The sequence below is a fragment of the Mesocricetus auratus genome, unplaced genomic scaffold, assembly GCF_017639785.1.
Source record: "Mesocricetus auratus isolate SY011 unplaced genomic scaffold, BCM_Maur_2.0 Super-Scaffold_100021, whole genome shotgun sequence".
NCBI lineage: Eukaryota > Metazoa > Chordata > Mammalia > Rodentia > Cricetidae > Mesocricetus > Mesocricetus auratus.
The window spans coordinates 35,135,301-35,160,252 of record NW_024429202.1 but is presented as its reverse complement, the minus strand read 5'-3'; the positions used below and the strand labels follow the sequence as shown (position 1 = coordinate 35,160,252).

At 46.4% G+C, this 24,952-nt stretch overlaps 1 protein-coding gene across 2 annotated transcripts in view; it reads left to right on the top strand.

The window, feature by feature from the left end:
• Fhl2 (four and a half LIM domains 2) overlaps positions 1–24,952 on the top strand; it is a 68,256-nt gene that overhangs the window by 27,800 nt on the left and 15,504 nt on the right. The window contains exons 1-3 of one of the 2 annotated variants that reach the window (XM_040729336.1): positions 2,826–3,141; positions 13,867–14,046; positions 23,636–23,810. In XM_040729336.1, the coding sequence (XP_040585270.1) occupies positions 13,891–14,046; positions 23,636–23,810 (331 nt within the window). In that variant the 5' untranslated portion in view covers positions 2,826–3,141; positions 13,867–13,890. Of the gene's footprint in view, positions 1–2,825; positions 3,142–13,866; positions 14,047–23,635; positions 23,811–24,952 lie in introns of those variants that run through there. The other variant, XM_005075356.3, reaches the window with a different exon arrangement.

Sequence of the window (24,952 nt, the reverse complement as noted above, 5' to 3'; positions counted from 1 at the left end):
TAATAATTTGAAAATGCACCATACTGTGTTTAACAAGTCCCCTGTTGGCGGACACTTGATCTGGTCCAGTGTTTTGCTGTCACAAACAATTCTTCAGTGACTGCTCTTGTGTGCATATCATTTTGCTCAGGAACAAGTATACACAAGGTAGGTTCCTGGAAGGGGAAAACCTAGGAATGGCCAACAGTATGTGCATTTTTAATTGAAAGACACTTTTTCAACATGAGATTTTTTCAAGCTCTGCAAAGGGAAAAGAGAGGTATGATGAATTCTCAATTCACCATCGAGCTTCAGTTACTATAAAAATCCAGGGGTGAAACCTTTTTGCATATACATGTTAGCTCCGTCTCCTTCCTCTGCCATAATTTACCTTGAATCAACCTTAACATGTTCTGTCACTGGTCAATACTTTGGGAAAGTTTCTGAAAAGTAAGGGAGCTTTAAAGAAGAAAAAAAATATGTATATGTAATTTCACATAAAAATAAACTACTGACTTATTAATATCATCAAATACCCTATCAATGCCGGAATTTCCCAGATTGACTCATACAAAAATTCTTCTTTTAATAGTTTGTCCTGTGATCAAAAGCCAAACATGAATTGGGGTTAGTTGGTTGTTGGTGTTTTTTGTTTGTTTGTTTGGTTGGTTGGTTTGTTTTTGCTCCCTTGACTTCTCTTGCTGTCTCTCTCTTATCAGCATTGTTGTAGAAGTGGGTAAGTCTGTTTTGAGAGACTGAATTTTCCTGACCATATGACCATTGAAGTATTTAGTAGCTCTCTAATGTCAAAAGGAAAATAAATAAAAAACAAGTCACAGAACTTTATAATAAAGAAAGCAACATAACAGAATCAGTGTGGTACAGCTGCAGCAATTAGTAGAAGACATTCTACATAACCACCTATGTCAATAAGAATAAAACTAAATGCATAACTCACACAATTTAAACAAATAAAGCAAAAGGAAGCAGGAAGAGGATAAATGCAGAATTGGTGTTTCATTATTCTTTAAATCTGTATTTAAACCCGAGGCTTAAGACTTACCATCAGAGACCTAGACCATTTCAAAATGTGTAGCTTTTACACAGAGAAAGCAAATGTTAGCAGCTTCAGAGCGGTTGGTCTGCCTACATACACTTCGCTTTGAATCCACAGTACAGCCTACCTTGACCATCAGTGGGAAGTCACTTAGGGTATGCGTCACTTGGAAGATGGGGACAGGAGTGGGATGGATTCCCTGTGTCAAGTCCCAGTTTGTCCACCCTTCTCGGAGAAAAGTGTTAACCCCAGGGAGTCACCTGAGTGAGCCACGGGAGTTGAGAATTTCTGATCCTTTACAATATTGGAATGACCTTGCTCATAGACACTGGCACAAATTTCAGCTCGTATAAAAATCATTCACCTCATCTAGAGCAAAAGCCCTCATCACATAACTGAGACAACTAACTTTACCTAAAGGGGCTGAGCATCCTGGGAGAGGCCAGATGCAGCTGGTGCTGAGTAAGTGACAGGTCACATGACACCCTTGCCTCTCAAGTAATGAGATTCCACCATGGAGACCCTCTTGTGGAAATATTGAGAGGAAAGCCATCACACAGATCTCCCTGCCGTCTCTTGAAAATGCTACCCTGGGCTCCCCTGGAGGATGAAAACAACATGCCTGCCCATAAAACCTGTACCATTGTGATGGTCCTTCAGTCGATTTGCCTGGACTTAGGATCCCATAGGAGACCCATCTCTAGATGACTCATTGAGGATGGTTCCAGAGAGGTTTAGCGGAGGGGCAAAGACTGAACCCCCAATGTGGATACCAGCTCTCAAGAGCTGGCCTCTCGGACTGGACAGAAAGGGGAACGTAAACCGGATACCTCTTCTCATCTCGCTCTGCTTCCTGACTGAGAGGGCAACGCGACCAACCAACTTCACATTCTCCCAGTAGCCATGCCATCTCAGTGATGACCAGCTGTATCCCTTCGTAAACCCTGCGCCCAAATAAACCCTTCGATTAAGTCATCAGGTTACAGCACTGAGAAGTCATTGCTCCTCCATGTACCTATCTGCCACCACGTCTGCATGTGAACCCACCACCTACTCAACAGCAGATGCTGCCCTTCCTACACATGGGGACACGGATGCCTTCCACCACCATGTTGACACATTGCCTCCTGTCCCTACTGAGGGCCAGCTCTGTGAAGAAGACCTTGGCTTTGAGCATGAAAGACACATTAAGATCTTCATTTGCTTTCTGCCTGCATGGAGACACTGAACGTCAACAGCTCTCGCCGCCCTGGTTGGGCATAGGACCTTCTCTCAGTCAGCTCCCTGGTGGAACGGACTCATTAAGGATTCTTTAGGTCCTTGGTTGGGTTCATTCCACCATGAAGAGGGATTGCAAGGTAAAGGCCGGGCAAACCACTATGCCAATGCATGCCCTGCGCACACATCGTTCTTCCCCCCAAATCTCCAAATGGCCCACCCATGTTTGCACCAGACTGCGACCAGGAGCAGACCCAGAAACCCAGAGAAGTGTCCTGGTGCGAGTAGACCCATGTCATTCTGTCCTTGGGCGGCAGTGGCCACAGTCCTCTGCACTGCACTGCCGCTGATCCCGGGAGCCGAGGTCAGGGCTCAGGGAGGTCTGACTCCGTGTGCCAAACACCGGGAAGCAAGGAAGAACGTTAAGTCAAACAAAAGGTCCACAGCAGCTGCAGCAGGGGAACACGCGACAACAGGCGATCGAGGGGCGCTCTCCACCGCGCCCTGCTCCCTTGGCCCGCGCGCCCAGCCCGCCGCCCCGGCGCGTGTGTCCTTATATGGTCAAATGACTCGGCGGGGGTTCTCGAGGGCGGGAGCGGCGCGGGCTGCACTCCGCCTGCTGAGCCGCTGCCGCCGCCGCCACCGCGCCACAGTCCTCTGGGTGCCCTAGACCCCGGCCCCGTCGCGCGGAATACTCCTGCGGCCGCCCAGTCCACAGCCGGGCCTGGTACACAAGAATAGGCACCAGATAGCTGCCCTAGCACGCGTGGAGAGACACCGGTGGCCAGCGTACCCCGACTGCGGGACGGAGACCCGGGAGACCGGAGCAGGGCTGTGCAGACCGCACCCGGGTAGGGACCCAAAACGGAGAGGAACAGATCCTGGAGGTAGGACAACCCTGTTTTGCAGAGGACACCCTGGATGGATACCTAAAACGGAGAGTGCAGATCCGGGGACAGGAGAGCCTAGCTGGGCAGGGGATACTCAGAATGGGAACTCGAAATGAAGGGAAGGGACTCAGGAAGGGATAAGGCGAGTCATGGAGACGGTGGACCGGAAACATGGGGGAAGACGGCGAGGTCTTGAAGGGAAGACCCCAGAACCGGGGAGTCGATCTACGGGAAGACACCTCCAGGAAGAGCGGATGCGGGGCAGAGAGGACCAGAATCCTGAGTGCTAGGAAGCCGAGCATAGGAGAGTCTGATTTGGGAATGGTGGGGAAAGGACCATTGGTGTCCAGAGAGAGGGCTACAGCCCTAGAGGGCTGGGTCGCCTCCAGGTAGAGAGACGACGAGCCGCCCACAGGCGATTCCTCCCAGGGGCGAAGTGGAACTGGTCTCTGAAGTGGGTGGAAGGGAGTTGACAAGTTGGTCAGCACGTGGATGGCCAGGCATTTCCCTTGGGAAGAAGCGGGAGTTTGCCTGTGACCACACATCTTGGCTCATCCACAAAATTAAAACCTGAGCCATAGGGTTTAAAAAAAAATAACACTTTGAAATGAACAAGATTCTAACCGATAGACTGCGGTCTTGCGATTCAGTCTTGTGGAAAGAAACCCTTCAATGCTGTTTCTGGTTTTAAATGAAGGATTGACCGTATTTGCTTTATAGTCTCCGGTTGTGTCTCTGGAACTCAGTGAAGTAGGCTTTTTATGAAATACACAGCTGTCTTCAGCAAAACCAACTTGTGGCGTGCACTTTCTTACTTTTAGGAAGTAATAAACTGCAATTTGGGCTTATAGTCGCCAGATTGTCTTCAGAAACACTACTCTAAATGTGTCTCGTGTCGTGGTGCTACTCTGCTTATGTGCATATTTTGCAGTAATATATTAGGGAAAGGTTACTTGCGGTAGTGTGTGTGTAGTTATTGTTGCTGTTGTTGTTTGAGATAAATCCTTACTCTGTAACTGGCAAAGCCTGGAGTTTACCATGCCATTCCAGGTGACCTCACACTGGTGCCATCCTCCCGCCTCAGCCTCCAAAGTGTTGCAGTTACAGGAATGACCACAAATTCCCACAGCTATGATGATCTAAAACCTCCTCAAGCCCCCTCCCCCCACAAAAAAGCAAAACAAAACAAGTTTCCCTAAGTATTAGTGTTTACGGATTCCCAATTCAATACCTAAAGGTCAATAAATCCAAATTTTAAAACACTTATATTTCTCACTCTCTTTTCAGATTCAGCTCTCTCGTAGTTTTAACAGAATAGTGTGTCGCACGGGTGGCCCCATTCTGGCTTCTCTTTATTCTGCCTCCTTGCTGTCCAGCCTCACAGACACAGCATGGATGGGGGTAGAAGGCTTGGCTGGCCGATGCACCTGGAACAGAGCCAAGATGCCAGAATTAAGATTGGGACCTCTCAGCCCACATGGCCTTGACTAAGTCACAAAATCTATTGCTTGCTCAGTTTCCTCCCAGAGAATCAGATAACAAAGATGTTTTCCCAGAAAGATACATATATACATATATATGTATGTATGTATATATATATATATCCTGCATCCTTCATATTATACCAGCATGTGTAGATTTTATAGTCTCTTGTTCACAGATAAAGAAACTGAAACAGAATGAGTGAAGTAACTCTGACGTCCAAAGTTTCCCAGCCTGTAGATCTGTAGTCCTGAGAGCTGTCTCCAGAGACCTCTACGCTATATTGGGCCTTACTGTATGAATACTTTGTTGAGGTCCTATGTGGCATGTTTTCACCTAAGATTGTTAAATGCCTTCAATACCAAGCACTATCTCAACTGCAGAGAGAAATGCCTAGCAGGACATAGAAAAAAAAATTCAGAAAGCCAAGAGCGTGGAATCTACCCTTGTTCTGCGCGGAGGGCTGGCTACCCAGCATCTAACATACCACGTCTAAGTCACTGTTCCATTGCTGTGAAAAGACACCTTGACCAAGGCAACTCTTACAAAAGGGAGCATTTAGTTGAGGGCTGGCTACAGTTTCAGAGGCTTAGTCCATCCCCATCACAGCAGGGAGGATGGTGGCACACAGGGGGACGAATGCTGGAGAAGTAGCTGGAAGTTCTATGGTCGGTCATGATCCACGGGTAGCAGGGAGTAAACGAGTCTGGGCCTGGCATGGGCTTTTGAAACCTCAAAGCCCACCCTTAGTGACACACTTCCTCCATCAAGACCACACCTCCTAATCCTTCTAATCCTTCAGAGGATTTCACTTCCTGTTGACTAAGCATTTGAACATTTGAGCCCATGAGGATCACTCTAATTTATACCACCACACATCAGTTTCCCCATTTGTATGCAGCTGTGGTTCAGAGAAGATTTTCCTTCAAGACTCTTGTGTTGGAAGCTTGGTCATCCTTGGGTAAATGGCAGGAGGGAGTGGAGTCTAGGGGTTAGAGAGTTGGTTCAGCAGCTAGGAGTACTTACAGAGGGCTTGAGTTTGACACACAGCTCATGACCCCCTGTGATAACTTCTACTCCAAAGGATGCTACATCTTCTGCCTTTTGTGGGTACCTGTACACACTCATACAAACATGTACGCACTATGTAAACAAATAAAAATGAAAGAGCTTAAGAGAGGGGCCCCAGCCAGCAAAAGGCCCACCCTTGGGAGGGACAGTGGTACCCATCTCTCTCAGTCCCTGCTTCTTTTGGCAGGGTGATCTCACTCTGTTTATGTCCTTGGTGAAGTCCTCACCAGAGCACAGCTGAGGCCTTTGAATCTCCAGAATTCCCAGTTACAGAACAGCAAAAAAGCCGCAGAGTTTAGGATGCTGGAAAGTGTCCTTGGAGCCAGCAAATATAGCTTGTCATACACCTAGACTGTCAGTCAAAGAGGTTATAGACCTGTGCTTGCTGCAACCTTTGGAGTCAGCTGACTGAGGCAATCCGTGAATGAGTGGAAGGAAGTACGTCAGCCTCTCTTGATGGAGCCCTGATATAGAACACAAGGCAGAGCCACAAAAGAGAAGGGCTGCCATGAAAAGAAAGAGGGCCGTTGTTCTTGGAGTGGGGAGAAGGAAAAGGCAGGTGGAGTTCCGTGTAAGGAGTTGGGGCTGAAATATGGAGGCCCGGCCGACGAAGACAAAGCTGCTAATGATTTGTACCTTAGGAAGAGAACGAGCCTGCTGAGAGAGAACAGTTGGCTTTCGTTCTGCAGGTGTGGAAGCTGACAGCGCCAGTCCCTTGTTCACACACACGAAAGCAGAGGTAGAGCCATCGGGTGGACTCTCCCTCCATCTGGAAGACTTAGGAACTTGAAGTAGCCTTCCCTTTCTGGCTTCCCCAGGTTGTCTTGTGGAGGCCGAATGGGCATGTTTCGGGAATAACTGTTGTGATAGGATCTTAAACGATGACTTGGACACAGAATCAGGCTGCGGCTTCTTGGCAGAGTGCCTTTAATTTCAGCTCCTCGGCGCCTAACACAGTCCAGGGACATCTCGGTTACTCAGTACATTCTTCTGACTGGATTAAAAAGTTTGAAACACATTTCTTAAAAAAAAATATAGCTATTCTGTATTGGCCAGCTTCAGAAATTTGATATTTATTGGCTTTCATTATTGAATAATCCCAGGACCATTCAGAAGACAGTATTTTGCACCCTCTTTTAATCATAAAATGTATCTTAAAAAGTTTTCAGAGACAAGCCAAGAATTATTTCCATTTTCAGTTTTTAAAAGTTACTAGTGTATATAGCACACACTGCCTCGTCTTGACCTCTGCCCTTAGGTGCATTGTCCAATGAAGGGCTTGTTAAGTGAATCGATAAGCATACACTTTATAATCCAGACACACAGAGGTTGGCCTCAAGTGGATTCTGGGCAGGTTGTTCTATGTTTAGACACATGGTTATCATTCGAGATGATCCCCATCCTTTGGCTAGAATCTCTATTTAAACTAAGTCAGTTTGATTAGACTTACACTAAAGAGAACAATGTTGGGCAAGCAGAGTTTGTCTGTCAGTGTCACCATCCAGGGAAGGCAAACCCCATCAGTACAGAAGGCCTTCGACCCGGTGCCTCTGGGCTTGGGTGGAGCATCATTGATTACAAACACAACACCCATCAGAGGATTTTGCTGATCTCTGCAGCCCAAGTCTGGATCTGTCCATTTTTCTCAGGGCCTGGGAGTGTCTCCTGGCTGGCTTTTTGCTTCTTGACCTACTCAGGTTGTAGCCTGAACTATGCAGCTGTGTATTGGCTGGACTCAGAGTCCAAACACAACAAGAATGCTCTCCCTCCTGTGGAAGCAGCAAATTATCTGGGAGGAGGGATGAAAATAGTGTTGGAGGGAAAACGTAAAGACCTGGATCTGTTAGTGTAGAGTCTTGATGGCATCAGGTGCCAAACCACAATTACTTTTGGGTAGATTGTACATATAAAGCGTTCCACCTTCTCACTCTTGACCTTTGCCCACATTTCTACAAGATACTTCTGTTTTAGATTTACTTATTTTATTATTTTATGTCCATGAGCATCTTACCCACATGTATGTTTGTTACTGCATCCATGCCTGGTGTCCGAGAAGGTCAGAAGAGGGCATCAGATCTGGGACTGGAACTACAGACAACTGTGAGATTCCATGTGGCTGCTGGGAATCAAACCCGACTCTTCTGCAAGGGCAGCCATACTCTTAACCACTGAGCAAACTCTCCAGCACTGCACTAAGACTTTTCATTCATTTGCCCATCTCTTCCTTTAGTTTTCATTTGTTCTACTTACAAAAGGCCCTGTGTGTGCTCCCTGCTGGAGAAGTCTCCATGACATACAAGGCTCCCTGCCCAATACTAGGGGTGATTGACATAGACAGTCACACTGTGGCTCATGAAGCACTGTGTTTTCACCGTTTTCCTACAAAGAGCCAACAGCCAACTGACCGGCTTCTCATTTTTGTATTAATGAATTGTGCTGAATTACTTCTTAGCATTGAGATTTCCTTGCTAAATCTATTAGACTATTCAAAGATCAGCACGATGAGAGATGAATCTAGTAGCCCAAGCCTGAAATCCCAGCTCTCTAGAGTCACAAGCATGAGGAATGCATGCTTAAAGCCAGTCTGGGCTGCACAGCAAGACCCTGTCCTTCATGAGTGAACAATGAAATGAATGAAGGAATATCAACTTTGTTCCAAACTGGCTGGTTGTAGTTGCTTCTACACGTGTTGGGGGGGGTCTCCAGAAGAGTCACAGGTTTCTCCTTAGATATGGCTACATGAGGAGACCCACAGACAGTACGGTTGATGTACATGAAACATGGTTGGTATCCCTTGGGATTCAAATGGGCCCTGGGGGTTAGCAAAAATAAACACATAAAAGAAGTACTGAGGAGGGTTCTTCTTGGGGAGTCTTTCCCAACTAGTCATGTGTGGGGGCCCACCTTGTTTCACAAGGATTGACCTGAGATTCAAAGGCCTGGGACAGTAGGTCAAAAATGGGTTTTCTACCATGCCACCCCCCTCCTTGGACTTTCAGGAAATCTTTCTCATTTAAGCAGAAAAACGAGAAAAGAGATCTCTGGCTGCACATTTGCCTCTCACCCTTCCTCCTTTCTCTCTTTCGCCACTCCCTCCCTTCTTCTCCTTTCTCCTGGCTTCTCATGTTCCTCGTCTCTCTTCGTAGCTCTGACACAACTGCATTTGTAAACCTGTTGACTTGTACAGCCTTTGTCATTTTTAACAGTAGTTGATCCCTAGGCATCCTTGTTCCATTGGCCTCTGAATCTTTATTTTGCAAGAGCCAGGCATCCAGCTGAGGGTAGACACAGAAGTCAAAACCTTTGTCCCCAGTGCAGGCCCCTGAGCTGTACTGAATCTACTGCCTCTCCCAGTGCAGGTAGCTGAGTCTAGTCTCCTGTCTGGGCCCTAAAATCCAGCTTCTTCAAATACCCTGTTTGCTCAGAGCTGGAGGGGAATGACATCAGAGGATGATTTCATCCTGGGAAGGTTGAGAATTCTGGTACCCTGTAATTTAGATCTGATTCAGTCAGCAGTCACACCTCACATCCAGGTGTCTCCCTGCATGCCCTTACTTAATCCTTTCAGCATTCCTATGCAACAGGTAATAGGCAGGAATTATATATAGCCTGGTGGGAAAGAGAAGAGTTTTGAAACAGCAAGTGAACTGTACACAGTTAAGTGAGAAACTCCCTGTCTTAATCACTACTGTATTGCTGTGAGAGACATGATACCCAAGGCAACTCTTATAAAAGAAGGCATTTAACTTGGTCCATTATAATCATGGCAGTGAACCTGGTGCCACGCAGGCAGACATGGTGTTCGTTGGAGAAAGAGCTGAGAGTTTTACATCCTGATCCACAGGCAGAGAGACAGAGTCTGGGCCTGGCATGAGATTGTGAACCCTCAAAGCCTACCCACAGGCAGTGACACACTCTCCAAAAAAAGGTCACACATCCTAGTCCTTCTAATCCTTTTCTGCTCCCTGGTGACTAAGCGCTCAAATACGTGAGCCATTGGGGGCCATTCTTACTCAAACCACTACACTGCCCCACTTGTATGTTTGGGAAGACTCTTCAGAACTGGAACGCAAAGGGCAGGGATATGGATCAGTGGTAGAGCTCTTATCCAACACCTGCAAATCTCTAGGTTTGAGCCTTACCACTAGGTGGAGGCAGGGGAATGGGGGGACAACAAACAAGAACCTAGACTCTGACAGCATGGTCTCATTCTTAGGAGGCATAGCTCCTATTTTGTCTCCCCCAGATTTACATGATAAAGTCACCTTTGTGCGTCACACATTCTCTCCTCAGTGCTGTGCAGATTGGGAGACATGGTATGCAAAATTCCGCTGCCTACAAGGAATACCAAAGTCAGCAAACCAGGCACACAACTCCTCCTTGCTGGTGAGGATATAGACAAAAGGGAGGAGCCCTTATGCATTGCTGGCGTGAGTGTAAACTAGTCCAGCTACTATGGAAGTCAGTATGGATGGTTCTCAGAAACTAAAACTTAATCTACCGTGTGACTTAGTTATATAAATATATATCTATATAAACTGTCATAGAGCAGCACAGCACTGCATACGGTGAATCGATACTCTGAAACACTAAAAAGAAAGATAAAGATACGTAAACAAACTAATGATGGTGAGACCCAGATGGGGAAGTCCCCTTTGATCCTCAACAACCACCCCTAAAATTCAGGAAGTTATTTAGCACCCCCATACTCCTCACTAAATGGCCCCCATAGGCTCACATGTTTGAATGTTTGGTCCCCAACTGCTGGTGGTGCTGTCTGGGAAGACGGCAAAACCTTTAGGAGATGGAGCCTCGCTGGAAGAAGCAGACCAAGGAAGGTAGAGCCTGAAGTTGTATAGGCTGGCTCCAGTTCTGCCCCCTCCCTTCTCTTCCCTCCCCTCCCCTCCCCCCTGTGTGTGTGTGTGTGTGTGTGTGTGTGTGTGTATGTGTGTGTGTGTGTGTGTGTGTGTGTGTGTGTGTGTCTGCTTCCTGGCTGCAAATGCAATATGAGCAGCCAACCTCCACTCCGGCCTACATGCTTCCTCTTCCATGATGGGCTTGTCCCCTTGAACTACAAGTCGAAATAAACCCTCTCCCCTGAAAATCGCTTTTGTTTTGTCCCAGCAACCAAAAATAGTGGCTATTAAACTCCTGATAAATTGGCTTCCATTTTCTAGATTCTAGTTTACACAGCATGGTAGTGAAGGGGAACACATAAGCACACTTCTAAACGATGGTCCCGAATTCTAGGGTTTTCTTCCTTTCCCAGCTAGGGAAGAGCCAGTTTGTTGGTAATTATCAGAGATGAATACAAAGATGCATATGACTGGTACTTGTCTGTCTCAAGGACTGAAAAACCTCTGGATAACATCCACATCACACAAAATGGGACCTGACATGTTAAGGATCATAAGTAATTAATGAGCTAGTTATAGGTGAAAAGTATATATTTAATTTTGAAGAAGGATCCACATTAGTCATTAGAAAAGCAGGCTTCTAGTTACTGCTATGGTTCCCTGTTATTAATGTGCATTTTTCATTTGTTTAGTATTAGTATGTTCACAAAAATAATTACTAAATCACTGAAATAAATATGACATGTATGCAAGTAAAGCTTTTAAAAGACTAAAAGAAAAATCTGTTATTTTGTATGTTCATAGAAATTAATTGGCTGGGGCAGGTGGTGGTGCACATCCTTAATCCTAGCACTTGGAAGGCAGAAGCAGGTAGATCCCTGTGAGTTTGAAGTAAGCCTGGTCTACAAATGGAGTTCCAGGACAACCAGAATCTGTTTCAAAACAACAACAACAAATATATATATATTAATCTTAATATATTATATATATATATATTAAGAGAGAACCTCACTAATGCATGTCTCGCTATGTTCCTAACTAAGGATAGTATTCATGATTTGCTCATTTTGTACTTTACACTAGTTGGTTGAGGCAGAGAACAGGAGTGAAAATATAAGAAACAGGGCAGGATGAATTCAACCACCATGAGACAGGATTCCATGGAAACGGGGACAAATGTGTCATCCCTGTTAGACCTCCAGAGTGCAATGCAGCTGCCACATCATTCCTGCTGGGGACTTGGGGTCAACGATGGTGATATTTAGCATGGGATGGCGTTATACTTTGAACAGATGTAGGAACCCTGTTGATTCTCAGAGGTTATACCCTTAGGTTTTTTTTCTCTCTCTCTCCACACTCGACCTACAGAACCAGATGAGGTGGAAAACACATGCATCATGACCAGTCTAAAAAGCAGGTACCCCTCCTTGGTATCAGACACAGACATGGTGTTTATGCAGATAGCTGCATAGCTTTCTAGATAGCCTTCTGTCCCCAGAAGGGCTTGTGCTTATCTAAGCTTGGAACCACCTTTCTGATAAAGATCAGGAGTTTATTCTCTTAGTTAGATGGCTCTGGGGAGCCCACAAAACTCCTCTTTCTCCATCACCATTTCTGAATTATGGTTTTCCATCTATAAAATGAAGTCGTTGTTTTAGATGATTTGGGGAGTATTTTCCAACTTTTGAAATCCCGATTCATAGTTTCACTCTTCCTTGTCCTTCTGTTTGTGTGAACAGAACAGACGGTGATCTCACTCCACTGCTAAATGGCAACGTTTAATGGAAACACATGTATGTTGGAAGGCTGACTCCCCCTTCCCCCCCCATGAAATAAGCGAGCAGGCACTTTCAAGGCCAATAACTGAAGACTTACGAGAAAGCATAGCTGCTACCGACCCAGATAGCCTAAGCAAAGACCGCATTCATATGTCATGTTTCAGAATAATAACTCTAGTTCAAGAGCCTCATCTTAGGATGCTATCACAGGAATGTCCAGACAGTTTTCTTTAACCCCAGGAAGAACGATGTTGAAGGAATGGTCTTGCCACATGTATCCAGCTGTGTGTTTTGTGCTCTTGGAAGCAAATCATTCTACAAACACAGACATAAACTAGTAACAAAAGCTTATAGTCACCGCAACTTTGTGTACACAAGGTATCAAATTAATGGCTACTATCAAATTTCCTGTAATCATAAACCAGACAGCAATGTTGTATTTGCATCATAGAGCCAAATTCTGGGAGCTCGCCCTGAATGACTTGAAGTGACTGGAAATGGAGTTGAGTTTGCTTGGAGTTTGTGAAATACTGCTTAGTCACACAGCTAGCTGGTGTGCCTGTTGATGACTGGTAAAAGTTTTCACTTTTAACACATTAGTTATTGTCAATCTAGAAAAATCTCCTGGAAAAAAAGTCAAGTCTAAAATTTTAATGTGTAAGAGGCCTTTGTCTATTCCATTGTTCTCAGGATGGGCTTTTTGTATCCAAAACAGTCCTACCATGATTTTTAGGGATGGTGGTTTAAGATGGGGAGGTGAAAATCAGTCATTTCCTTTCCTCCACCCTACAGAACATCCCTTTCTCTTGACACGGCATATTCATCCTGGAAAAATGCAACATGTCTGTCAGGGAGACACATTCTTGTTCCTCTTTTGCAAGGCTTGAGGTGTCTCCTGGAAAGTCATTGAATGTAGTCACTGCATTTCCAACTGTGCGTTAATCCCTGTTCTTGGAATCAAGCCCTCCTCTTTATCCTGTTCTCTGGGTACCCGGAGAGCTGAAGGATGGAGACCTTTCCATCCAGGAGAAATGACTCCCTAAAGGGCACTTTCTCATCCACATTGTACTCCCCAATGCATGTTCAGGTCAAGGTCAATACTCTCCTGGCCTCTGACTACAGATTTTCCTGTCAGAAAACCTTGCCTTGTGCCACCGTGCTTTCTTCCCATTTGAATTTGTGAATCATAAAGCAGAGTGCATGGAAAATCTTTTTATAGAGATAGACGTATCGTTTCTGTGCTTGCCTTTCTATTCTGAGGGCAGAGGGGTGAGGCAAGGTCATGCACTGGAAGCTACATGTAGCTAGGGTAGAGTGGAGGCTCTGACGCTTTTTGTGGGATCCGACATTCTGACCCAGTCAGTAATGGCCGCTTTAATGAATGGGGTGCATTCAAGCACAAAGCTCCCCCAATGAGAAAGGGTTTCACTGAAAATCACGAGCATTGAAAATCTGTCCGATTCCCAACCTTCATAGGCAAGGGACACGGCGTGTTCCTGGGTCTGAAGTGTGGCTTTTCTCCTCTTTTGTCACAGGTTGCTGTGAAGCCAGGTGTCAACATGACTGAACGTTTTGACTGCCACCATTGCAATGAGTCTCTGTACGGCAAGAAGTACATCTTGAAGGAGGAGAACCCGCACTGCATAGCCTGCTTCGAAGAGCTCTACGCCAACACATGTGAGGAGTGTGGTACACCCATTGGCTGCGACTGCAAGGTAGCTGCCTGTTAGCTCTTGACAGCATTCCCATCCCACCCCTGGCCTTCCCAAGAACAAGCTACTTCTTGGCATCCTGGTCCTTATCTCCCAGTAGATTTTGTCTAAGAAAGTCCCATTTGATTGTCTTGAATTCTTATGAGGCCAGGCAGAGCTGCTCTCTCCATGATCCAGTCTCTGCCCATCAGACGAGCGAGCACCTTACCAGGCTGTGAGCTTGGTGTTCTAAGTCCACTCTCCCTGTCCTGGTTACTAGGGCCCTTATCTAACCCCACCCTTCCGGGCAATGGTAAAGCCTTCTTCTGCCCCTGCTGTTTGCCTCTTGGTGACTAACAGGGAACAGGTGCTGCTTAGTCAATATTTGATGAGTGAATGTATATATGCAGTATCTAGTCAGCCCCCCAGATAAACTGACCCAGAGAAGCAGCAAGGTTCTTGGGATCTGATGGGCTCTTTTCCCTTCGGAAACAAAGCAATCAGCAGCTTCCCACAGATGGCGCAGACATGGGCAACAGTGTCTCTTCATTCCTGCTAATTGCCCAGTGATGAAAGGTCACCCGTAGCCTAACCTGGATCACACAAGGGAGGGTCTATTATAGTGTTCTATCAACATGACAACATACCCGAGACAAACAACTTCTAAGGGAAAATTTAATATGGCTCACAATGTGAGACCTTCCAATTTTTGGGTGGTTGACATTGTCACCTTTAGGCAGGAGCATGTGACAGATAAAGCCTCCTGGTAAGAAATAGGGAACAGTTAAGGTCCCAGTATTCCCCTCAAGGGTACATTTCCAGTGGCTACCCACTCTCGGGCTCCATTTCCTGAAGGTCCCACCACCTCTTAGCAGCACCAAGCTAGGCACCAAAGCTTAAACATGGACCTTTGGGAGACATCCCAGACCCCAACTATAGTAGGGTCCATTCAAGATTGTTGATATTGTTGCCTACAAAAACACTCCTAAAACACACTGAAAAAGCACTTCAAGTGATTGCCACCCCCACAACCACAGAACTGATTACAAAATGGGGCCACTTTGGAGTCCCTAGGGAATCCCCAGCTTATGGACTCAAAGGGAACTTTTGGCATTGTACTGTCTAATTTCCACTATCAGTATTTTCTATTCCATTGGGATTTGCACCACTCTCTTCCATGACTGGAAAAACCAATATGTAACTTCTGACTAACTGACTCAGGCTCTATCTGCAGTAGGAACATTCTAGCATGTCCAAGGCATGCCCTTTCCTCATTCTTTTATCGTCTGTCTCCTAGAAAAGAGTAGCCAAATAAATGGGTGTGCCAATAGTGTATGTTGCTAGGTATCTACGTATTGAGGAAGGATTTCTGTCTGGGCCAGCAATGAAGGATAGAGACCTGGGCCACTCAAAACCAAGTGCAGCCAGGTAGCTTCAGCTTCAGAACAGGAGTCCTGGAGTGTTAGAGGAAACCTAGCAGTTGCATCATGCAAATGTTAAGAAGTCCCAGAGGTTTGATGGCCCCAAGCGAACAGCTGACCTGACCCATCTCAGATTGCATTTCCTCCTTTCTGCATTTTTTGCTGGTGTATGTCATGTTTTAGGTGGTAAGTGTCCCCATATCCGCTTCCCATCGTGGTAGCATAGATCATTTGCCTATAAAGAGAGTCATTTAGGCTCCTAGCTTCAGAGCAGTCCCTCCACGATTGGATGGGCACACACCACTTTGAGGCTTGTGCCAAGACAACCCCCATCCTGGTAGGTGAACATGGAAAAACAAAACTGCTTACTATGTAACCCGAGAAACAAAGTGGGAAGGAGGCAGGAGCCAGGGTCTCACAACCCCCTTTTAAAAGCACACCGTCAATTATCTAAGGCCCTCTCTACCTTCTGAAGGTTCCACGGCCTCCCACTAGCTCCTGGTTGGGAATTAAACCTTTAGTACACAGGGCTTCAGAGGAAACCTGAGATCCAAACAGTAGCAGTCTCTCCACTGGTTTAACAGGCCAAGCATCAGAGTCCAACTGCCAGACAGTCCCATGCCTTTCTGTTGAACTTCAACCAGTTCCTGGACCCCTCTGTGCTCTTGTCCACGTATGTAAAATGGAAAACCAGGTGCCTGCCAAATGGGGCCATTGTGATAAGCGTCCTCACACAAAGTCCTCCCACTGAATGGCAGCTGCCACGGTGTGAGCCCCGTGTTTCCACTTTCTCTCCAATCCCCTATGCAGTCTTTCTGTAATCCTTCCTGGAACACATGCCTCTCAGAAGCCTCGCCCTCCCCTACCCACTTTCATAATGGGCACATCGGTAAATATGTCAATGTGGAAGACAAACCCCTAGGCAGAGACAAAAAGGAGTATTTGCTAAAAAACCTTCTCTGGGTAAGAAAGAGTTAAGTTAGTTAGAGGTCTACATAGTGTTCTGATGATGAACACCAGTTGAAAGGAAATATTGTGCATATCTGGGTCTAGTCATCCCTGACCAATGGCTGAAGTAAAAATAAGGCAAAAGTCACTTATCATTTCTCCAGAAGGATTTAATGGAAAGACCCCAAAAGCCAGTCTTCCTTCCAAAGACATTTTATGCACAAATAAACAAGAGTTCCCACGAGGGGCCAAAGTCAACAAGACTGCTGAAGGGGTCAGAAGCTAGCACGCTGAACTTTTCAACCCACACCAGCAACTTGAGATCAGTGGGTGTGGGTCCTGCGTTGGGATTTTCCTCATTTGGGAACAAAGACGTTGGGTTGGAGTGAGGCTTTTGCATTGGAGGATTTACACTGTTTGCTGTGGGTTTCCTGATTGTCAAACATAGCTGTGTAGTTGACTTTGAGGAGGAAGCAGTGACAAAAAAAAAAGTTTCTGTTACTTCAGGAAGTAATGTAAAAACCTGGAGCAGGAGGTGGGGTGCTTAATGAGCTAATGGCCACTCCGTCTTCAGCCTTCTTAAAGCCATCCAGCCACCAGGGACCCCACTGAACTCTCTGGAAGACTGCTGATGTGTAAAATTTATGATACTCTTGTGCCTGTGGAAATTGGGCTGATTTTGAGGTGCTGACTGAATTTTAAGTGAGACAGATGAGTGTTGGAACCTGTTCTCGGAGGTAGCATACATCTGTTTATGTGACTGTCCCAGGCAGTCACCTAGCTCACTTCTTTGTCTCCACTTAGTCGCTCTTTGAAAATGCTGTGATACCCAAGGCAAGGAGATCATTGATTTTGACAACCAGTGGGATAGTTCAGAAGTCACATTATAACCTTCTTAGGTTTTTTGTACTGATTATAGGACGTTTTTAAAAATCAACCTGAGTTCTGAACCTCAGAAAGTGAAGAAAAATAGACTTCTCACAGAACACATCTGAAAAATTAATGACTTTAAAAAGAGCCTCAGCTCTCTCTCTCTCTCTCCTCTCATCTCTCATCTTCCCTTACTCTCATCCTCTCTTACATTCTCTCTCTCTCCTCTTCTCTCTTACCTTTCTCTCTCATGTCTGTCTTTCCCTTTTTGGTCTCATTACTCCTTTAAAGGACAGACCCCTCTTGCAACCTTGATGCTTACTCTTTGGAATGATTTTTGAGCTTTTTTTTTCTTTCAAAAAGATCAGATTTTGTGTTGTGTGTGGTGGCTCAAGCCTTTACTCCCAATACTCCAGAGGCAAAGGCAGGTGGATTTCTGTGAGATCAAAGCCATTCCGGCTAACATAGCAAGTTCTAAGCCAGCCAAGGCTACCCTGTCTGCCAAATAATAATAACAAAAATCCTTTTGAAAAATGTATCAAGTCAGTGATCTCCAAACCAGGATGTTTAAGTTCATTTTATTATTGCTGCTTGCTGTTATTGTTGTTAGTTAGTACTTTGTGCTTGTGTGTGTGGATGTAGACACAGGTGAGTCTCTGTGTGTTGGTGTAGAGGTTAGATGATGACTCTCCAGGGAATCAGTTTCCTTCTGATTTATAGGACACAGGAATCAGGCTTGTACACAAGTTCCTCTGTCAGATGAACCATCTCTTAACCTGATTTCTCAGGTCTTTGTGAGCAAACCACCTTTACAAACTTTCCATGCAGAATCTACCCACGGACTTTGTAATGAGCACAGTTATGCTGGGTATGATAATCCCACTTGTCTCCCAGGGTGCATTCAAGATTCCCGGTGGACTCTTGAAGTTGTGACTCGTACCAGGACGCCCTACAGTCAACATGATAACAAGTCACTTTTGAGAGCTGCATATACAATGTGGCAAAAGAAGATTCATGCCCCAGCTAGGACAAAGCGAAATGTCTTGAGGTTTTTTTGTCATGCTCCTCAGACTGTGTTGTGACTTAAAACTTAAGAGTTGTTTATTTCAGGAGTTTTTGGTTGACAATTTTATATTGTGGTTGGCTGTAGGTATCAGAAGGTATGGAAAGTAAAACTGTAGTAAAGAGTGAGTATTGGATGCATTTGGACAATCTTTTTTAAAAAAAAACACTGTATTTAAAGGAAATTTAATAAATCAGGGCCTTCAGAGTGAGGAATAAAGCTGACTGACTGGGTTCTGTCAGAAGGACCTCTCAGCTCAAGAAGGCCTGACAGCATCCTCCAGTGGCATGCTCAAGGCAGGACCCTGGAGCAACGCTGCCTGGGCTTCTGCCTGGTTCCATCTTCAACAAGCTCTGTGACAGGAGCCAGCCCTGCCACCTATGAGCCTCCGTTTCCATATCTATCAAACGAGGTTGCTTGTCTCACAGAACTGTCAGGGAAATTAACAATGTGAGGAAACTCTCCTTCTCCAGGACGGTGTGTGACAGCCGTCCATTCCTCCACACTTCATGTGTAAGGATCTGAAAGAGCGTAGTAGAAACAGGATCACCCGAATAGTCTCAAAGCGGAACATCTTTTCAGCATGCTGGAGGTAACTGATGAGCAAGTCCCTTTACACTCTGAAATCAGACAGCTCGAGAAGCAGTTAGTTTGGGAAAATGACAGCCAAGCATTTAGGTTAGGCGGAAGCTAGTGCAAAGGAGCCGTGGAAAGGCAGCTGACTGCCACAGGGACCCTGCTGTTTGGAGCCACCTCCAGCTATGCAAAGGCCCGGGGGTCCCTGAAGATCACTGACTATCCTAGGGCTCAGCTGAAGTCCCAGCAAGGGCACACTTGGAGGCAAGCAAGCAAGCATGTCCTAGGTCAGGACTGTTCTCAAACTGAAAGCAATAGTCTGAAAAGAAGCATTCATTCTGTTCTTCCTTGCCATCGACATCTACTGCAGTCTACGACCTTCCTGTGAGCTCAAGGTTAGAACGGCATTTCCCCTTCTTTTTCCAATCTCTCTCCCTCCTTCTCTCCTTCTCCCTCCCTTCTATCCCTATCCTTCCCTCCATTGGTGTCTCTGTCTCTCTGTCTCTGTCTCTCTCTCCCTCCAGTGCTGGGATGAGCATAGGGCTTCATGCATGTTAACTAAGCAAGTTCAAGCTGCCCCGCCCCTTAGCATCTAAGTGTTGCCATTATCAATGTTCATGATGCAGTGTGGTCTTCAGTATCTGGAAGAGACTAGGTGCAGGGTCTCTTAGTAATAAAACATGAAGACTGAGTCTCTTGTACAGAATAGCACATGTATCTATACACAGCCTCCAGCAGCCTATAAACTGTCTATAGGCTACTTGTGATACCCACTGCAGTACAGATACTATATAAAGAATTGCTGTGATGTATTATTTAGGAAATATTAGCCTCCCCGCAAAGTGGGCGTGTTCAATACAGATATTTTAGTTTTGAATCTTTTCCATCTGTGGTTAATTAAACCCAAGGATCTGGAATCTGTGGACATTAGAGTCATTTGTACAAAATATAGAAAAAATGAACTAGTCATTGCTGGCTTGGTGCTAATCATGTTTGGGGTTGTGAATCTGAGTACTGGAAGATCATTTGGCACTGGGTCTTCAAGATGAATATGTAGCATGTAGTCAAGCACTGGCCAGCTCCGACCTATCACCTCAGTTTTTGAGTGGCACCTTTGAACTGTCTCTGAGCCCCAGGGAATCCTGGGACTAAGACCTTGTCTCCCAGTAAGACTCAAGACACTGAAACCAAGTGGGCCTGGAAGCCACTCTGCACGCTGAAATAAGTGAAATGTGCAGGCTCGGTCACCATCTTCTCACCATAAGCTCTTTGCCCACTTCCTGGTAAGCACAGAGAGCAGTGAGGTCAGGAGGAAGGTGTGACAGGATCATCAAGTGACCCTCAGAGCACAGCCTGAGAGCCCCAGGAAGAGCCCCGTGGCCTAATAAGTGACATTCAGCTGGCTTTACACGTGTGAGTCAGAAAGAAATGCACGAGGTTCTGTGCTGTCCAGAACTTCCACCGAGCGTGAGAGATGGGGACTGAACCTGCAGCTGAGCAGCATTTTGCAAGAAAGGAGAGAAATGGATGGAGGCCTAAAAGGGTGGGGCTAGAGCAAGCCACGGCTAGGCGAGCATGTTGGGATCAATTTGGAAAGGGCTTGACACTGATGTGCCACCTAAAAATTAAACAAGCAAACAAACCAAATCGGGAGCCGAGTTTGGTTTGTTGAATCAGGGAAGGTAGAAATACGAGGGTGTGAGTTGTTGGGGGATGCTGGGAGAAATCTAGGTTTTTGCATCCTCGTGTTAAATCTGCTCATGCACAAGCGTCAGGTTCTGTCTCCTGGGGTCATTGTATGGCTTAAAATAGGCAAGATGAATTTAGAAACGTATTTCTAGATTATAAGGACCAAGGAAAGTTTAAAAGCACTATACAAAATTAGAGTGCTGGAATTCTTACTGTGGGAGCTTTTAAGATGTTAAAATTTTTTAATGGGGTGTGGTGTCGCATGCCTGGAACCCTTGCACTTGGGAGGCTAAGAAAAGAAAAGTACTGAGTTTGAGTCTTGGTCTCCATAGTAAGCTAAAAAAAAATTAAGAAGACGCAAGAAAGAAAGAAATTCTGATTTTCGTTGCCATCTTTGTGTGGAAATTTTACCAGTGAGTGACACTCAGGCCACCACTTCCGTGGATGACTGTGAGCTAGCATTCGCTGAGCCTCAGAAACAGCTGCAAGTGCATCGCATATATAAAGGCATTCTGCTGTCACAGCCAATAGCAGGCACTGTCCTTCTGCTTTTCCAGTGAGAGGCTCAGTGCTTGCCCTCAGCCATGCAGCTGGTATGTGGGGTCAGGCTCTCTTGAGTCTCCTGTTTCTGGGATCTCAGGAGTACCCAGCCCATAATAGCACTCACCGTGTAAAGTGTGTGACCGGCCTCTCCTGCTGCCTGCACATCCCACATACTCTGATGCTGAGTCAGGAAGGCTATCAGCATCTCCGGCTGGAATAGGGGAAGGGCCAGCCCTGATCCTCGTACCCACCCATCCAGGACCTGCCAACAGCGGTGGTACAACACTGTTTAGTGGTGTTTTTTTTTTTCTTTCTGGTCCACCGCTGATTTTAAGAATACAATCAGAGATTGGTATTTACCTTCAGGGAAAACATTTCTGTCAGAAAGATTGAAGAATGATAGATACGCGCTATGCTGTTCACGGTGAGTGTGCGTGTTCGTGCGTATGCACTCCAGTGCGTGTACATGAGAGGCAGGTGAATTAGGAAAGCCTCAGGAAATGCATGCTAATTGCCCTGGTCATGGTGTTTTGCCCCTGCAAGAGCAACTAACGAAACTGTTGCTTGTCTTCTCATTAACTTCTCAGCTAACTTCTGAAAAAGCAGCCTTCCGCTGAACCGTACCCATAGCTTTGAATTAGGATTTGAGCCCAAACCCTGATTTGGGTGCGTGCCTGCTGCGTGACTGTGGGCCAGCTTAGGGATGTCTCTGAGCTTCTTCAGTACTAACTATATTCTAGGCCTGTGTGGGATTGTGAGCCTACAACACAGTCCCAATTATTGTCATTAATAGCGCAAATTTCTGTGGTTTAATTTTTACATCTGTTTTATTTGGACCCCTAGCAGGATTCATTTTGAAGATGGGGTATATGCATGAAGAAAGTACAGGTTATGATATCATATCATGTATCATATATATGTATATATATATTGCATATACATTGTATTAACTTAGCAGTTTTATAATGAGTTAACACACAGACACGTGGGTTCAAATTAAAGCAGTTTATACTTCCTTTATTTCACTTGAAATAAACAACAAAGTACATGTGATCTCTGCCTTCCAAAAAAACATTTTCAAAAACTAATGTAAGCCTTAAGCCTGCAAAAGACAGGCGAGGCCTCTGCTCTCTTACTGCCTACTCTCAACATTCACAGGCTTGTGAGTAAGCCGTGTCCCTGGTCCCCTTCCTGAGAGAACCAACCTACTGACACTCAGAGATCAGAGAGGGGGTGGGGGAGAGAAAGAGAGGTAGGGAGGGAAGGAGGGAGGTGTCAGCATAAGAGAACCGAACCGTTCAAGTTTTATTTCAGTTCTGAGTTTGGGTTAGGGGTGTTAAGGCTTCCTAATCAAGTCCAAGAGGTGCGTGCCCACACCTCCCCCTTCCCCTGGGTGTCACCCTAAGCTTGACCTGGGTGTAGTTCACAGAGTTTGGGATGTTTGCTTTTGGTTCCCTCTGCTTCAGACTTTCTGTGGGCGCTGAGGAGATTGTCAGCTGGAAATCAGCCCAGGAAACTCCGTGGCTTCATATTCTGTTTCTGCCTGACTGATGAGAGGATGGTGGCGGGGGTCAGGGCTGCAATGGCAGGAGCAGAGGTTTGCTTACGTGAAGACGGGCACGACAGGGATGTTACTTCGCTCCATGTGGGACCTTTCAAAGTGCTAGCGCAAATGCAGACAGGTCTTTTCTCATTCTTCAAGCAAGGTCAAGGGCAGCACAGAGTCAACAGGGTTTTCTCCTCTGGACTCTTTGGTCCCTGTTACCGTTTTCTAAGGCCCCTGGTTCTATCTTCTCGAGGCCTTCCCCATCTGTGCATTGGTGACATGTGCAACAAATGCAACCCGCTGTAAATCCTCCCCTTTCAGTCCCTCAGCGGGAGTCCAGTGCGCACATACACCACCGCCCTCAGTGTTGACCCCTGCCTCCTGCTCCTGGGCTCTAATCCTTTCGTCACTACCCACCCTCTCATTCTCTCTAGCCTCCAGGAGGAACTCCATGCAGACAGGAGCATATCCTGATCCACCGAGACATGAGCTTCCTCACCATGGGCCTGGCCTGGCCCTCAGTGACATGAAGCTCTGACAGGCACCCTGTGTCTTGTCTCTCCTGTCCCTCAGCTGTTCCCACCAATCCTCTTTCTCTTCCCTGATCCATTTCCCATCTGCTGGCCCAGGACCTGCCCTGGAGCCAGTGTCTGGATGCCCAACACCCAGAGTTTTTATGCCGTGATTATGACCACAGTGGCCCGTCTTCTGAATGTACCTTTTCTAGGAAGTGCATTTTCAAAAGCCATCCTCCTTCCTTGCGCTGCCTCTTTCACACATGCGCGCGCACACACACACACACACACACACACATGTGCACATGGGTGTGAACGCACACTCTAGCTCACCAAGGCTCCCAGACCCCCGCCTGCCTGGGTCCATGTTTGTCCTGTGTTATGATGAGTTAGCATCCCCACCTTTCCTGTCCCGCCTCTGACTGTGTGTCTGGCTCTCCAGGACTTGTCCTACAAGGACCGGCACTGGCACGAAGGCTGCTTCCACTGCTCCAGGTGCGGGAGCTCGCTGGTGGACAAGCCCTTTGCCGCCAAGGAGGAACAGCTGCTGTGCACCGACTGCTACTCCAACGAGTACTCGTCCAAGTGCCAGGAATGCAAGAAGACCATCATGCCAGGTCAGAGCACGTGCCTTTGTCACGCGCACAGCGCAGGAGGAGCCGAGCCTGTCTAGTGATGGGCTGCGGGGTGGGGCTCTCACTTGGCCATAGACACTGGTGCTGATGCGTCAGTGCTTGTCCCCTGAACTACAAAATGTCTTTCGTGACCTAGGATGTGAGGGTGGTAATGCTGGCCTTTAATCCCAGCACTTGGGAGGCAGGGCTGGTCTACAGTGCTAGATACAGGACAGCTAGGGCTACGCAGAGAAACCCTGTCATTAAAATTGAAAAAAGAATGATGCAGGGGAGGGGGGAGATGAGGTGTATCATTAAGAGGAGTGGGACCTCTAAGAGGAACTAATGTTCAGTCACCCCTTAGTGTCTTCAGGGATAGGGTCCAGCTACCCAAACTCACAGATTCTCAAGTTCCCTATGCAAAATGCCTAATGGGTGTATAGAACATCTGCCCGTGTATTTTAAACCACCTGCAAGTGCTGTATGAATACCGTTATACTGTGTCACGTGGAAGATAATGGCAGGAGAAGTCGGTATAAGTTCCCTGAGGAGACAATTGTTTTCTTTGGGGATTCCTGACGTACAGGTGGTTGCCTATGGCCAGTAGAAGAATGCCAGGTGTTCCCTGAAAAGAAGTCTCCTCTGCCTCGCTTTTCCCATGGCATGTGTTTTCTCGTTCCGCCCCGCTTGCTGAGTGTGTGCTCAGTTACTTCAGCAGCCGTGATGGTACGCCCTGGTGTGTCAGGACCGCCAAAGAGCGGCATGGTGCTTCGCTGAGGCCTGAGCTACACCCTCTGCCTGACCTCATGGAGTTATGTCCTAGGTAGACAGACATCAAAAAGGACAGACCCACAACTGGACTAAGAACTAGACGTAATGATAAGGTGTCTCTTTTTTCACCTGGAGAAGACAGGGTTACCGCTCCCACACACACACACACACACACACACACACACACACACACACACACACTTCTCTCAACTTTTGGTTTTATGTAGGAAAAGGGAATCTTTACTTCTTAAAAGTGAGTGAACAGGCCAGGTCTAGAGGTACACACATTTAATCCCAGCATGTCTGAGGGAGAGGCAAGCAGATATCTGTATTAGAGACCTGCCAAAGTAAATGAAAAATATATAGCCGGGCGG